A 17,591-nucleotide genomic window follows, 5' to 3' on the forward strand; every position below is an offset into this window, starting at 1 on the left:
GACGTGCATTACGCGATGTTACATCACTGTGAATGATTTTAGATAGTTACAAAATGTAAGAATTAAGCTCAACGGAGGCCCACCAGAGACCCGCATCATATCTTCTTATGCAATTCAGTAGTCTTTACTTACATGTGATCGGCTAGCTTGGTTGGAATGTAATTGCAAGTTATCATAAATAATAGCTCTTTACGTGTAAATATTAATGTATACCTAATTTCTAATTATACATACACTTCGTATTCTTAAAACGATAAATGAACATTTGACATATTTATCTACTGTCTAAAAATCTCAAATCTCTGAAAGCTGCTATAGTGAATATGAATATTGACGGTTCGTTCGAACAGAAAAAAAAATGCTTCTCATACCCTTTGCCACCTACTTCAGAATAACTCTACGATTAATTAGAGATGGCTGTAAAGTATTTGTCGTGTTTTCGTGTTATCGTGTCGGCGGGGCAAAAACACAAAAAATCGACAAATAATGTATTTGTCGTGTTTTCGTATTTGCGGGCGCGAAAGCACGAAAACACGAAAACTCGATAAATACTTTCCAGCCATCTCTATTTAATCGTATTTGTCGTGTTTTCGTGTTTTCGTGTCGACGTTGCGAAATCACGACAACACGACAGCACGACAAATAAACGGTGATAACACAACATATTCATACCAGCCAACACGAAAACTCGACAGATAAATGTGTTGTGCCGGCGTCCTTTAAACGTCGAGTTTTCGGTAGAATGTGTCGTGTTCTCATGTTTTCGCCCCGCCAATACGAAAACACGAAAACTCGACAACTAAGATATTTGTGGAGTTTTCCCGTTTTCGTGTTTCCGCCCCGCCAACACACCGACACGAAATGGCAGAAATCAGCCACCATAAGTTACAGATGTCTCGCTTGAGCAGAATATGACGGTTAAAAAATGAAACCAAGCCCTTAATGCGTAAATCGTGAGTTTGTTAAATCAAAATATGAAGTGAAAATAATTAGAAGTGCTTTCATGTTAGAAAGTGCCGAAAAATTTTCTATTAACTCACGCTTATAGAAACATATTATGAACTTCTCTAAAACAGTGAAAGCTGAAGTATTTTTCCTTATTATATAACTTACTATAGATAGTAACAAAACTGCAATGGACAGAGTTTTGTAACTGTGTCGTTGTGTTGAAAATTTTGTTATTAACAGATTCAAACAATCGAATAATCGTTTTTATGTCTAGGTATATAAGATACAACTCATAAACGGCAATAACGTTCTTTACGTGGTTAACTTATTAGCACTCGAGCAACGCAGAGATAGATTTAGTTGTGCCGTTTAATTATAAGTGTATAATACCAGTAACATGCTGTGATAAACATTCTATGATAAAAGATAAAAATTGTTGTCATAAAAGTGTGATGTTTATTCGAGTTCCAGGTTAATTCTTTAGTTGCATAGATTATTTTCCTGTAACTCACAAACGTTCATATTACATTATTGTCTCATTGAATTTATCAGGTATCACTTTGCTCAAACTACATATTTGTTACATATATATTATGGCAATTTTATTTATCTTTGAGACAGAATGAATGTGTATTTATGAAATTAGTGGAAACTATTATGTTTATTAATCTGTTATCTGTTATCTGTATTATGTTTATTAATCTGTTATGTTGCTAATTTTAGACAAGTCTAATTGCTAATAAATGGTCAAACTATTGATGGATGATCTGGTATTTTGTTACTAGTGTTAGAGTCTTTCTCAGCAGGAAGTGATTTTATTTACACTGTTTTGTCTAACTTGTTGAAAATAGGATAAGTGCAAGATTGGCATGCCCTAAACGCATTTAAACCCCCAGTTTCCTTTTTATAGGTTACTGACCGTTCAAAGGCGCTGCCCCTATTTTCAACTTGTTTTCCACCCGTCTCGTACTTTGTGTTGTGTATGTTGTCTTGTTTGTTGTTAGCGTTTATTTCCTCTTTCTACTCACTACCCCATTTACCCACATCGCCTCATCCCATCCCTTTCCCTTATATTTATAATCCCTGGCATTTGCTGCATCTCTCCTTTTACCCTGGAACAACTGCGTATTAGACCTTCCTGTTTTACCAGGAGTACGAGGGATGTTCGAAATGAATTGCTTATTTCTATCTGGAGACTTTAAATTTCAAGTTAGCCCAAAAGGGCTCATTTCTGCCCTCGAAGTACTCCCCGTGGCTAGAAATGCAAAGTTTCAGCCGATGTATCCACTTCTTGAAGGCGTCACGGTACGCTGATTTGGGCACAGTAATAAGGTACTGATGAATGGCAGATCCAAGTGCCTGTCGGGACTGGTATTTCCGCCACGCAAGGAATGATTTCAATTTCGGAAACAAAAAGAAATCCCATGGGACAAGGTCTGCGGAATACGAGGGGTGAGGCAAAACAGTTACTTTTTCTTTCTTCAAAAACGCCGTAACTATTGCGGAGGTATGAGCGGGGGCATTGTCATGTAGAAGACGGACATGTTTAAAACCAGTGGCAGGGCGTCGTTTCTGATAATACTTTTTCAGTTTCTTCAGTACTACGTCTTTGTAGTACTTTCCGGTGATGCTTTTGCCCTTTTTCACCGGCACTTTTATTGCGACTCCTTCACCAGAGAAGAAGATTGCATACAAGACCTTCTTTGCACTCAAAGAACGTTTGGCAATTATTGGGCGTTTGCTGTGTTTAGTGGCCCAGATCTTATTGCTAACCTTTCTGACGGGCTCAAAATAATAGACCCAGGTTTCATCACCTGTGACGACATTGGCAAACTGCTTTTTGTCATATTTTGGAAACATTTGAAGCAGCTTTTTGGCCACTTTAACCCGTTGCCTCTTTTGCTCATCAGTCAACAGATGTGGCACCCATCTAGCAGAAATCTTTCTGACTTTCAAATGCTTCTTCAAAATAAGGTGAACCGTTGATAGTGATATGCCTATCTTTCGTGCAATATCACGAACTGTAAATCTGGCATCTCCTTCAATGCTTTCCTTTATTTTGGAAACGATTTCTTTACGAGATGCAGATTTTGGCCTACTTGATTTCGGTGCATTTTTGATGGACTCTACACCAGACTCAAATTTCTTTTTCCACCGCCAAACTGTGTCATAAGACACACAAGAAGGTCCATAAGCAGTAGAAAGTTCAGTCATCAGCTGCTTCAAAGAACAAGTTTTGAGCGAGCTTTGATGTAAGCCCGTATTTCATCTTTCTTGTTGACGCTTCTACCAACCATTTTTACTACAGTGGTCAATGATTGCGTGTATTTAAATGGCAAATTTTATGTCTTACACTTAGTCTAACATGTACATTTATACACCGTTGTGTAGGTATTGAATAATCCTATACAGGTAGGTATTGGTTTTTATCGTGCCCCACGTGGATATCGAGCTAGAGGACAATAAGCAATTCATATCGAACACTCCTCGTAAGTTATCGTGCCCACCATAATTTTGACCGCCGTTCGTCCTCCGGCGGAGCCCTACTGTTGTTTTTACCTGCTTATGTGTGTGCGTGTGCGTGTGCGTGCGCGTGCGTGTGCATGCGTGTGTGTGTGTGTGTGTGTGTCCCTTTTTATACGCCCGTTTGAAAAAGGGGACGTATTATGAGAACGGACGTTCTAACGAAACGGTATTTATGTGACACCCCATTGTTCTCTCTATTGTTCTAACAGTCACATAAAAAGAAAAAGGTCACATAAACAGAACGGAATGAATGACATCAAAGAGAAAGTACCGTTATGCAGTCACTTAACTATCATTTCGCAGGCACGCCCCAGGCGGGCGGGCGGGCGGCGTCCACAGACTTTGTCCGGAGCATATCTTCTACATGTATGGAGGGATTTTGATGAAACTTGGCACAGTTGTTCACCATCATGAGAGGGACTGTCATGCGCAAGAACCAGGTCCCTAGGTCTAAGGTCAAGGTCACACTTAGAGGTCAAAGGTCAAATTCAAGAATGACTTTGTCCGTAGCATGTCTTCTTCATGCATGGAGGGATTTTGATGAAAGTTGGCACAATTGTTCATCATTATGAGACTGAGTGTCATGCGCAAGAACCAGGTCCCTAGGTCTAAGGTCAAGGTCACACTTAGAGGTCAAAGGATACAAGAATGAAAACCTTGTCCGGAGCATTTCCTCTTCATGCGTAGAGGGATTTTTATATAACTTGGCACAAATGTTCACCACCACCAGGCGGAGTGTCATGCGCAAGAACCAGGTCCCTAGGTCTAAGGTCAAGGTCACACTTAGAGGCCAAAGGTCAGATACAAGAATGACTTTGTCCGAAGCATTACTTCTTCATGCATGGAGGGATTTTGATGTAACTTGGCACAATTATACACCATCATGAGACGAAGTGTCATGCGCAGTTCCCTTCTTTAGAATTACTTCCCTTTGTTGTTACTATAAATAGCTTATATTGTAACTTTTTCATTACTAGTCGTAGGGAAAAATCGAGACCACTTTTCTGTAGTACAACATGCATGCTACATCCAATTTTGAGGTGTATTTTGACCAATCTCTATCTGGTAAATATTTTTATGTGGACTTACACTTTTTTTTTAAGATTAACTTCCCTTAGTTGTTACTATAAATAACTTATATTGTAACTTTTTTATAATTGACCGTAGGGAAAAACCAAGACCACTTTCTGTGGTACAACATAGATGTTACTTTCCATTTTTAGGTGTATTTTAAGGTATCTCTACCTGGTAAGGAGTTTTAGGTGGACTTAGAAAAACAAAAGACTTACAATGATTACTAAACAACCACAAAATTAAAATTCCATTTGCAAATACAGGTGCTAGAGTAAAGAAATTGCTGTGACAGGCGTATATTGTGACATTCTGGCACTCTTGTTGGATACTTTTTAACAAAGCTTTCTAATTATCATTTCTTTTGGACCCATTTTTCTTTTATATCTATTTGACTTAGTTTCTTCCTGTCTCTGTCTTTTAAATGTACACAAATAATGCTTGACTGTTGTCTGTAAGTGTCTAAAACATCATCAGGCCTTTTTTCAGCAACTTTCGAATATACCATTGGTGGCTATGCCGGTGTAATGAAGTATTTCGACCCCCATAGAATAATGACCCCCCGGTCATTATTCTATAGAAAAAGTGACCCCCGGTCATAGTACTATGACTCCCCCACGTGAAGTAAACTGAACCTCGCGAAGAATATTGACTCCCATAAAAAAACGACCCCCGGTCATTTGGTCAAATTTAGCGATAACTCATGTATCTAAGGCCTAACTGCTGCATTTTATGCCCCCACTCGGGGGAGGGGGGCATATAGATTTGCCCTTGTCCGTCCATCCGTCCTTCCGTTTGACCATTAGCCCCAGATACCATCACTTGACACAAATATCAGAGCATTCCGCAACGGGAAAAGGGATTCTATTTCTAGACGCTGTATCTTGGTGTATACATTTTTTTCAGGAAAATAACAATTCACAATACGTTCACAAAACACACCAGTGTCAATAATCCCTGCAAACTTCGGTATAAAGTAATTCTTCAGAAGAAAACTGCACAAGAAACTGCTAGCATAGAACATAGTATTAATAGAAGTTGCAATACTTAGCAGTGGCAGTAAAGTACGGTAGCGGCAACAATAGAAAGTAGTAGTAGTAGTAGTAGTAGTAGTAGTAGGAGTGGCAGTGGTAGTGGCAAATGCAGTAGCAGCAGCATAGTAGTAGTAGTAGTAGTAGTAGTAGTAGTAATGGCAGTGGTAGTGACAGTTGCAGTAGCAGCAGCAGCAGCAGCAGCAGAGGAATAAGTGACAGCAACAACAGCAGCAGGAGAAGAAGAGGTAGATGTACAAGACGTATTAGTGGAAGCAGGTATAGTAGTATCAGTAGTAGCAGTTGTAGTAGTAGTAGTAGAAGTAGTAGTAGTAGTAGTAGAAGAAGAAGAAGAAGAAGTACATGTAATAGCAATAGAAGTAGCGGCACCAGTAGTAGTAGTACAATCAAAATGTTAACTATTGGCAATGTAGGGTATTAGAGTTGTAGATCTAGTGAAATTGTCCGTTAGGTTTGGTGGGGATCACTTTTTAATAGATATTATCGTCGAAAGTCTTTTTAGGAGCCGGTGTTTTACACGGAAAGAGTAACCTTTTTAAATAGAATAATGTCCGGGAATCGATATTGTATGAGAGTTTGAATGTAGTAATTTCGGCAGTGAGTATTTTACATGGAAGAATTCACTTTTTCTATAGAATAATAACCGGGGTCGTTATTCTATGAGATTCGAAGAGAGTCATCTTTAGGGAGTCAGTATTTTACTTGGAGGGGTCAGTTTTTCTATAGAATAATGACCGGGGGTCGTTATTCTATAGAGTTTTCAAAGGGAGTCAGTTTTTTATAAGGGGAGTCAATATTTTACAGGAAAGGAGTCACATTTTCTGTAGAATAATGACCGGGGGGTCGTTATTCTATGGGGGTCGAAATACTTCATTACACCGGCCCTCTGCTTGATCTCAATCCACCCCTATAAGATCTTGCATACAAAGATCCCCTTACGTAGATATAACATTATTTGTGTAAATAAACTGAACGTTTTCTGATAAAACTTCGTTCAACAATTAACACGAATCACACTTGCACCGAATTTTAGAAAATATATTTAGCAAACAAAATAAAAGGATATTCAGAGTTTGTCAACTATTATGAGGACTCAGGACGGAAGCAGAAAGCGCAGATTGTAGTTTCGTTTCTCATATGAAAGATATTGTTTAGATTCAGATTCATTTTTTTGAGAGCCAGTTCCTGCAGTTTCATAATACGGACTCTTTTGTCTAAAATACATATTTGGTCTCGTTTTCTAAAAGGAATGCACCCTTATATGCATAAAATACGAATAAAAACATACATAAAAGTTTTATAAGACGCCCCAGCAAATCACCTTTCAGTCCGCAACGCGACTACACATATTTTCTGCCTGTCTAATGGCAGATTTGGACGATAGCTCATCAGTTAACGAATTGAACTGTGTCATTTACTGGTGATATGAAAATCAGCGTCATCACTTAAAACTGGCAACATTGTACTTTTATGAAAGCTGCATTTTACTATATTCTGATTCACTGACTGTCGACCGTGCGGTATCTGTAACTGTCTTTTCTTTAATTATTTTTGTCTTTCGTTTATTATTTTCACACATTTTTTTGTAATCAGTATCGCAATAAATGTCTTATATAGTATGTATGTGTAACTTGGAACGATAAGATGGTAAAAACTAATCGTCTGTTTTTATGTTCATTATATATGATATACGATTTAATGGTCGACCAGTTGATATTCTCTGTGTGTTTCGGGTGTGTGTGTGTGTAGGGAGGGGGGGGGGGGGGCATGGGGCTGAAATTTTACGAAACAAAAACATTTCTGACTTTGGAAAAAAATATACTGGCTTCAACATACTGTAAAAGAAATGTTCTGGCATTCTGTTGAATAGTTGTAGTGAAACAAGTTCATATGTAAAACTTTCAGTAAAATTTGAATGTCAAACTGGGGCTTGATTTTAAAGACACTGATTCTGGTATGCCAGGTATGTGGCCTATGGGAATGATAAGGTCTGCGTATTGGTGGTAAGGGCCAATACACAAGACTGGACCATTGATAGACTTGCTTCTGTTTATTATGATAAGCTACTGTATAGCTACTGTGCAGTACATAAATTATAGGTGATATTTCTCACCTTCAGAGCAAATCAGTTCTCACCTTTATAACGAGTTTAGAAAGCTTGATTGAATTAGGGCTAAATAAACAAAGTGATAAGATACAACAATGTTTTTTCGTATTTTTAATATTCAAGTTTTTTAATATTTACATTTCATCATTGCTGTGGGGGTTTTTTTGTTTTGTTTTTTTTAATCAAATATATAAAAAATGCATTCAGGCACATAACTTTTAGAAATAATAAATTATATGTGTATTTTGAATAATGATATCTCTTTATTGCTGGATTTTATTATACGTATAAAAGAGTCGTTATTTAGACAACACAAGGGGAATTATGCGTTTTTAATATAAAAAATCTGTCTGTCCATATTCCATTTTATCTATTAAAAATGCAACTGAACGCTTCTTTAATTTCTAATAAAATCCAGTAATTATCATTTCTTTTTCTGGTTTTATTTTGTTACTTTTGATAAAAAGATCATAATCATTAAATAAACAAACTTTTAATTTCTTTTATTAAATTTAATTTTGTGTACATTCTAAAAAAAAAAAGAAAAAAAAAAGAAAAAAAAACAGCATTCCAATCAATAAAATGCAAAACACAGGAAATAACCAATTTATCTGTAAGCAATAAAATTTATGATTCTGTGACAATAATTAGGCTACATGTCAAGTCTACAGGGGTTTTATTGACCCTTATCAGACTGGACCAGACAGGATCTTGTATATTGGGGATTAAAAAGTCTGGTATTTTTTTTTTTTTGGGGGGGGGGGTCACTTATATAGGAGATTTTCTTTGCCTTTAAAAGAATATGTCAGAGTTACGAAACTAGGGTGTATTTGGTCAATTCATGAAGACGAAGACTGAAAGAACAATTTTAAAAATTTTAGAAGTTGGTACCAGGCACTCAGTATTTGTAAACTCCTTGAACATTTGTATGAGCATATGTATGAACAAGAAGCTGTAGATAAAAGATGAGCTTCAAATACACTTTTATAACAATGTACGAATTTTAAATGTGGGGATAGTGGTGAAGATGGGAGTGGGGGGGGGGGGGGGCTTACGAATTTTAAATGTGGGGATAGGAGTGTGTGTGGGAGTGGGGGGTGAAGACCAGAAACGTGTAAGACAACATTCAAAACATATAAAACGGTGCGGACAAAAAGCAAGTAGAAAATAGGGACACCGCCTTGGAACGGTCAGGGAACTTAGAGCTTAAACGTGTTTGGAGCATACTATATCTAATCGACCCTATGAACAAATCCATGCTTAGGGATGTTAGTCACACGAAGAAATGGTTTACGACGAGCCTTGGTAACGGAATAAGTGTCACGGCTTTCAGGACGATTTCTGTGTTATTGGAAACGGAAATAGGGTAGGGTAGAAATTTATCTTTTTTTGACAATATAGTGTTCTTCGGTCTCAAATAAGTGACTACCATTGAACTTATTATATAAATAGAAAAGTACCCCTAATGGCATTTTTTTGCTTTCATGACGACCCATTTTCTATGTCACGGCTTTCTGTTTGTTTTGAACATCAGAAATTTGAAACGACGCTATTGCTATTTTGTTCATATTTTTATATGAATAACGTCAAATCGCGCGTAGAATATCGCGGATACAGCCACCTTCAATCATTCTTGCATAAAAACTACTTGAAATGCTTTGCCAGTAACGTACGTTTATTCCTACGCAGATGGACATCTGGTATCTGCGTCTTGTTTCTTCCATAATAACTACTTTTTTGTAGCATAAAAGATGCATTCTAATCCATCGTATGTTTTGCTGTATCAGTTATCTACGGTGTTCCGTTGGGGCCATCGCAGTTTCGCGTTGTCGTCCTAAGGGCAAAATCGCGAAAACACGATATTTATCGTGTTTTCGCGTTATCGCCCTCTCAATTGCAAAGGCGAAAGCGTGAAAACACGATGTTTTAATATCGTAATTTCGCCTTCAAACGCCTGCAAGACATTTCGAGAGACCGTAAATTCGAGAGACGCGATCTTAGGATAGTTGGAGTTTTTTTTTTTTTTTCGTATCGGCAATAGATCCACTTTTCCAGTCATAAATGTAACATAACATATTATTTATTTGGTATTAAAATGCGCATATACATTTATAGCCAAACTATTTTAACATAGATTAAGTATTTTTTAAAGATGTTCTGTTCAGTAGGACATGTGAACTTTTCAGAGAAAATTGTAACATGAAGTATGTATACAAAATAAAACACAATATATTCGATAACATTTTTGCAAACAGAAAACTTTCTACCTTGCAGATTTTATCAAAACTTCTTATCACCGTTTTGAATTATGTACATATAAACTGGAATATATAGCCAACTAAAATGTATATTTCTAAGTGCCTATTTAGATATTATGATATATGTCTAAAAATTCTGTCTGATTTGAAAACATTATTGGAATTATTTCATTTGTCAACATTTTAACAATTACATTTTTAGACAATTTCTTTTATTATACGCATGAACACCAATAATTCATACATAGAGTATGTTGCAAGGTTTTCCATAATCTCATTTGAAATTGTTAAATGTTTTTATTTAGTAGTAAATGGATTGAAGTCAACGTGACTTACGGCAACTCCTGTCCCTGGTGGAATCGTAATGTCACCTAGGTCAAAGGGTTTTGTTGTTTCACGACCGACTATAGCTACCGGACAGTACAATCTCACGCCTGCCTTTATACACATACTTAGGTATTCTAATTGAGGCAAGTTGTTCCTAGATAGATTAAAAGTAACTGCATTAGTAAGTCTTACTCACCTTCAAGATCACAGATTTTTAAACAATGACGCACGTTTCTTTGGTCGTAGAAAACCGTCAGAAAATGGACCGTATGACTTTACAGCCAGTGATAAAAATCAAATCGCAAACGGTTTCAATTTGCTGCCTTTCATTTCTGAACATTATGTCAGTTTAAATATATATTAGGGTGGTCATATTTCTGATTCAGCGTCTTACTTACTTACTGAAAGCACTCAACAAGGATCATAGATTGGCACTTATGAATTTAGGCATATCGTCACGGCGAACATTGTTTGGCACGGTCATCGAACTCACGACTTCTAGCGTGATAGTCTGAAAGCTTCTCTACAAAGTTAGCAGCAATAACAAGCTTTATGATAAAGAAATTGTTAGATACCGTCAGGGGAAAATATACAATGTACATGTAGTTACCATTTGATGTCGTCTGACTCCCTACCCTGTAACAGATCATCGATTTCTTCCTGACATTTCTCCTGGTATTCCGGATGTTTTGCAAGAGAATACAAAATCCATGAAATGGCGCTTGCTGTTGTGTCATAACCTTGAAAAATATTATGCTGGTTTCTCAAAAAAGTGTTTTATAGGAAGAAATTTAATTTTATACAGATATTTCCATGGATGGTAGACCATAAAAATACACATACATCCGAAATCTACAGTATTGACTTTGTATTACGTTTTATTTGATCCCTTATTCCTTCATCTGTAATTACACTGGTAGATATTCGGGTATTTTTTACTGTCACTAATGTTTACCCTTTAGCCAATACTTACATTATGGTATTTACCTTCAAACAAGAACGTATCAACTTCATTTCTTATATCCGTGTCTGACAGACCAACACCATTTTCATCTTTTGCTGTCAGTGAAATATCTAGAAAGTCAAGATATTTTCTGTTGCTTACATCATCCTCAATTTCCTGTAAAAGTTATTATAAGGTTTATATATTCACATTTTTTCTTTGATTGAGTAAAAATGATATTGCATAATATAGCTCAGCAAACTTCAGTGCATTGTGAAATTATGTTTAAATCTAAAAGCTAGATATTTTACCTACAGACAATGATATCGTATTTCTTAGAAAGAGCGAACAGCTACGCAACCCTATTATGATATTATGCTGTATCCAGTGTAAGTCAATTTTATATACAGCTTTATTCAAACAGTACAGTGAAACCTTTGCCGAACATCACCTTGTTAACAGTGACCACCATGCTCTGAAGATCACAGGTTTCATGTGATTGAATTCTTTGCAGAATATTCAGCCTGTGATTGAATACAGACCAACAGCAAATAAAAAGTGTCTGGCTCTCTAAAGTGACGTCTGTATATACAGGGTTGACTGCAGTTAATATTACCAGTGCACATCTGCGGTTATTCATAATGTCTTCCGCAACACTATGGACAAAGTCGCAATCTTGCTTGAACTTTTTCCCCATCTTAGTTCTGTAGAAAATGATGTCTGGTGAAAAAACTGGATCCCTGGAAAATAAATACACTATCCATTCTGTACATTTAATCTATTACATGCTTAACATTTTAGTTAAGGCAACTCCTTTGATAGTGTGCGATACACGAGCTGTAGATGGCATTTAAATTTAAGAAATATAAAAAATATTGGGGCACTTTAATCTAATTTTTGATATTGTTTTTATGCTATATACGTAAAAAGTATTAAAGGTATGAATATTGTCATATTGGTCAAATGGCAATAGATTTTGGCCAAAGACTGTTCTACTGAATTACCTCAAACGTTCAGAATTACTTGTTGCCAGATCATTCACTGCCTGTACATACGGATGTGTTTCTCTGAAACAAATGGTATTTTAAATATCATAATCGTTAACGAATTTTCATAAGGAAATTTAATGAAAACATAAAATTCTACAACATCTGTAATTCTTGAACGACTCGTTACTGTTATCATTGTTATTATTTGGGGCCTCCAAGGTCGAGTGGTAAAGGCCGCTGACTTCGAACCACTTTACCCTCACTGCTGCGGTTTCTAAACCTTGCTTGGCGGTAGATTTATCAATGTAAGAAAGCAATCCGGCTAATTTACGGAACGCACAAGGGGTTCTGCCAACATTCGTCGCGTACCTGAGATATAGTCTAGAGGTAAGACTCGATCCATATAGATCTACTTTAATGCTAATTGCACTACGAAATCGATTAAGATTCAGATAAATCTGATCAATCATGCTTCAAATTGGCAAATACATGTACATACCCGCTACGTTGCACACCAATGTCATACGAGAAGGCGCATCTCAAGATAATATCAAGTGTACATTAACAAATCTGCTGAAATATTTCAAAGTCTTTCTTCTCGTCTGCAAAGTTTCCCAACTTTTCCAATATTGGTCAAGAAAACTAAAAAAAATTAAATGAAAGAATAGTGACATGTACAATACTACATGTACATGTAGTATGTCACCATTTTCTATGTGCAGATGCGGCTAAACATTGCCGTTTTATACACTTAGTGCGTGTTTCAACAAGAGCATCGCCTAGATTCACACAGTATTTTTATATATACTTACAAAAAAGAGGAATACATTTATAAACATTTCCCTGCTCTAAATAAAATACTTGTAAACTTGTACGTAAGTATATCCTTCAGACTGCCTTCTAATTATAAAACAGATTTTATGTAAAAACACATTCAATAAAGTCTTAGCAAGTTCTACCTTATTTGACTGATGAAAAGGTAGACAGGCGAGCGTGCATATACACGGATAATATTGAATAATAGTTATCTGAATATTAAAAAAATCAAAACCTATATCACCTTCAATCCCGATTTCATCATTTTATTACATGTTTTACATATTATCTTTATCAATTAACTCTAAATTGGATTAATAACTACACAGCTACATATTTTAACCTCTATGCATATCACAGAATAGGTGTCGAAAAAAGGATTAGATTGGGGTTGAAATGTCCAAGGAGGGGTCGAAATGTCCAAGGAGTTGGGGTTGAAATGTATCAAATTTACGGTCTCTCGAAATGTCTTGCAAGCGTTTGCGCAAGTCCAACCGAAAGGCGAAATTACGATATTAAAACATCGTGCTTTCGCGCTTTGCAGTTGAGAGGGCGAAAACGCGAAATCACGATACAATATCGCGAAAGCACGATACAAAAATATCTCGTTTTCGCGCTATCAATATCGTGTTTTCATGTTTTCGCCCTACTTGTCACGAAGGCGAAAATACGAAAAGACGATGGCAGATCGAGTGCGAAAATGCGAACACACGATATTAACAGCGCGAAAACGCGATATTTTTTGCTTCGTGTTTTCGCGTTATAGCATCGTGTTTTCGCGTCAAAATATCGCGTTTTCGCGTAAAAATATCGTGTTTTCGCGATTTCGCCCTTAGGACGACAACGCGAAACTGCGATGGCCCCAACGGAACACCGTAGTTATCGACCCCAAACGCACTGCCATCTCCCCTGCAGATCCAGCAATGTGCTTTCTCGCTTCTCGTGGGCCTTTTTTGTCGATAACCGTGAATGTATTGAATTGCGTGTAACTTGAGCGATTGTTTGTTCAAGTTTAGGAATCATATAAATGAATTTGGAAGTATCCGTCTAGTTTCTCACAGAATTCATATAAATCTTGAAAACTTGTCAATTCGTTCGTATTCATCCGTACTCGAAATGTGTTCGTACTCAAAGAAACTCGAATGTAAAGTTATTATTCTTGAAATTGTGTTCCTATTTACCAAATTTTTAAGTTAAATGCAACATTATGGGTAATGTCATGAGAAATAAGAATCGTTTTAAAGCATTCAATATATGTTTTTGTAGTGTTGTTGGGCCCCGGTTATGGTTACATATGAAAACAATAAATTTAGTCTTCGTGTCATGTTTTTATGCAAGAATAGCGACAATACACGTTTGTTTTGTGCATATAACGTCTGCAGAAGCCTTGTGAGCGAGACCGAATAAAAACCTGTATTACTAGTATCTCTATATTATTGCGCCAATGTTGTTTATAAATACGAAAATAAACGCGTTTTCCTTTCTATACAAAACATATAGTGAATGTAAATATTTGTTATACTTTATAACTTACGACAGGGTACAGCTCATCATTACCTCAGTCATTTTGTAGGACACTTGCATTTATCATAAGGCAAGTATTTATAACATCATTGAAACATGTAGAATATAAATCATAAAGTATGTGCAGTTACCTTGGATATACATGACATTGTGTAAGTAAATCATTTATATATCAAATTTAATATTTTTCGCGGTTTGCAATTATTTTTGAAAAAGAACTTATACAATATATTATCTGATATATTATGAAAACATGTTCAAGCAAGGTTTTAACTGACTAAATATTTCATATATAATACTGGCATATTCAAAATAACTTACCATGTTGCTGAAAATGCTTTTTCTCTAACGTCCTTTTGTAAAGTCGGAATATTAAATTAAACAAGCTCCTAGTATCGGGGACAACAGTGGTAAGTAGTATGAATCCATTCCGACATTTTTCAAACGGAAGGCACAGTTTCACCAGTGTAGTGGTAAAGCCACTTTCGTAATTGAGTACAGGATAACATGTACTTTTATTTTTGAGGCCCGACTCATCATCCTTTGGCGAATTTATATTATTATGACAATTTATCAATAACTTAATTTATTAAAAGATAATAATTATATTACATAATATAAAATTGAAGTTCTAAAATGTCTATGTACAGTGCACTAGTCTTAACGTTTTAGTTATGTAAGTATATTTTTTTTAACATTTCGGGGTTTTATTTCTGTTTATGTAAATAATACGTTATTTCTCCATTTCTTCAGACGCTAATATTTTAGTTATGCCAGGGCCTCTTAATTATACCAACGCAAAAAAGCAATTAAAGAATATTTTCTTATATACAGACAGTAGAAAGATGAGATGGGATGAATAGGCATACAGAAATTCTTTTTTACTGTGGTTCTGTCTTCTAGTAACGTTGATTACATTTTCATATCCAGTCAACAAGTAAGTAATAAACATGATCAGCGTGTTAGGAAACCTCGATTTAGTGACACCGGTTCCCAGTATATATCGGGCTTCAATTTTGCTCATGTTGCAGACGACAGTTCTTGTTGGAGCTGTTTTGGTTGTCTACAAGATAATCTCTTTCACCAGATATCGTAGGCGCATTGAGAAGATATTCGGCAATCTTCCCGGACCAAAAGAACGCACATGGCTTTATGGGAGTTTTGTTGTTGTAAGCTATTTTTGCTTTTATTTTCCCCCAGAAACATTCGCCGTACTGGACCATGGAACACCTGCCTACACGCCGAGCTGTTTGTAGACTGTAAAGTTGGAGAGAAATTGAAAGCCTTAAAAATATTCGTCTAACTGGGTATCAAACTTTATATCAGACGTATTTAACGACTGTTATATTTTACCTAACCTTTATATGTTCAGGACTCTCCGGCGTATATGTATTTCAAGAGAGAAAACAACCCAGCTTAGATGTGCATGATCGATTATTTGACCTTATTCTTCTATATCGTGACACCCCGATTTTCTACTTCATTACAAATTCTGCGATATTACACGATAAATAAAGGCAAAAAAAAACAACATTTTGTTTGAACTTTGCTAAAATCGAGATTGATATTCGCCTATTTCTATGTTTAGATGAAAACTCTGGATGCACAAGAGAGGCTCTTGAAATTCATTTAATAGGTAAACAAAAAGTATTCTAAAGAGAAAGGTTATATCTGTGTATGTGGCACTATGGGACGACCTTTCATTAATATTCGTATTAAACTGATTTATCTCATCATTTTTCTGATTCGCAAATTGCAAAAAGGGAGTAGCTTGACAAAATAGTTTTTATAAGAAAATTTACAGACATGCTTCAAGGAAATAAAACCTGTATTTCATATATATTTCCATTGATTTTACGCGGGTGTGCTATCATTTTTAAAGCACGGTACTAAGAAGTTTTACATCTCCGCACACAAAATTCTCAGTAATAAATGTATTTTTGCTGGAATCTAAGGAAGAGATAATCCCGACATAAACCTAGAGAGCTGAAGATAGATGTACCAGGCAAGTTGGCGCTCTCTAACAAACCATGGTACAATGTACTTACACCATGACTACACAATCATTTAGATTTAGTTGTGATGGCACTGGTCCTTTGAGATCCTTCCAGGGAGAATCAGTGCCGGGCTCTGATCCTCGGCAGAGTCCACCTCATACTACTGGAGGTAGCTCCCTTAGAGCCAGGAGACGCGGGAGGAAATCTACAGACCACGGTTAAGGTTACGCATTGGAATGCAGAAGGACTTTTCAATACGAAAATGGACTTAGAGAATATCTTTTATGTTAGGGACATTCAGGTCTTCTGCATTCAAGAGACTCATCTTAGTGAGGACAAATCTTTAAAGGTTAGAGGCTACCAGTGCTGCCGTTTCGACAGGTTAGGTAGGAGCAAATCAGATCACCGTGCACATGGATGACTCCGAGTATCAGGTTTAACGCCTAAAACTAAGGTAGAGTTTTTGCAAGAAGATCACAAATTGTTGCTGCTCAACAACCATGACGATTGGAAAAGTTACTTAGAGCTTACAGATAAAATCTCTAGACAAATTCGTACTAAAGGCAGAGACATCAACAAAGTCACAAAGGGCTTCAATGCAGCCTTACTCCAGGCAGCCACAAAATGTATTCCTAAAGGATCATGGGGAGATTACAAGCCATACTGGAACAAGGATCCAGAGGGCCTTCAGGAGGAGTTTTCAGAAGCCAGACGAGAGACTGAAACACAATCGTTCCAAACCAATAACTTAAAACTTCAAAAGGCAAGGGCCAAGTTTCTGAGAGCCAAGATCCATGCCAGAAGAAAGAGCTGGAAAGAAAAAGCTGCCTCACTCAACTTAGAAAGAGACAGTACAAAGCTCTGGAAACTTTCAAGGCAATTGAATGGCGAGGGTAGATGCGAAAGAGGCACTACATTTTTAGAAGAAAATGGTCTTCTGATGAAACTACAGAGGAATGGTGTTGGAGGGTGGATAACGTCAAATCTCTTCAACCGAAGGGCTAGAGTTAACCTTGATGGAACTTCTAGTCAG

The 17,591-nt window shown here is 36.5% G+C and overlaps 1 protein-coding gene across 1 annotated transcript; it reads right to left on the reverse strand.

Moving 5' to 3' along the window:
• Positions 1 to 1,955: 1,955 nt before the first annotated feature.
• On the reverse strand, positions 1,956 to 15,585 carry LOC128548972 (cytochrome P450 4F6-like). The gene is made up of 7 exons (XM_053524819.1): positions 15,431 to 15,585; positions 12,237 to 12,299; positions 11,849 to 11,972; positions 11,277 to 11,409; positions 10,900 to 11,029; positions 10,299 to 10,443; positions 1,956 to 2,060 (listed from the first exon to the last, which is right to left on the reverse strand). Exons 1-7 carry the CDS (start codon positions 15,583 to 15,585, stop codon positions 1,956 to 1,958), a joined length of 855 nt encoding a protein of 284 aa, XP_053380794.1.
• Between the last annotated feature and the right edge of the window lie 2,006 nt (positions 15,586 to 17,591).

This window comes from Mercenaria mercenaria, chromosome 2 (assembly GCF_021730395.1).
Source record: "Mercenaria mercenaria strain notata chromosome 2, MADL_Memer_1, whole genome shotgun sequence".
NCBI classification, from domain to species: domain Eukaryota; kingdom Metazoa; phylum Mollusca; class Bivalvia; order Venerida; family Veneridae; genus Mercenaria; species Mercenaria mercenaria.

Bases quoted from the DNA above. Each gene is read 5' to 3' on its own strand.
- LOC128548972 (XM_053524819.1), bottom strand. From the start codon at position 15,585: ATGAGCAAAATTGAAGCCCGATATATACTGGGAACCGGTGTCACTAAA. The intron at 11,030-11,276 runs GTAAATACCATA...ATATTTTTCAAG, and splicing joins TGATACGTTCTTGTTTGAAG to GTTATGACACAACAGCAAGC. The intron at 2,061-10,298 runs GTAAGTCACGTT...CAGTTGTTCCAG, and splicing joins CACCAGGGACAGGAGTTGCC to GGTAAAAGGAGAGATGCAGC.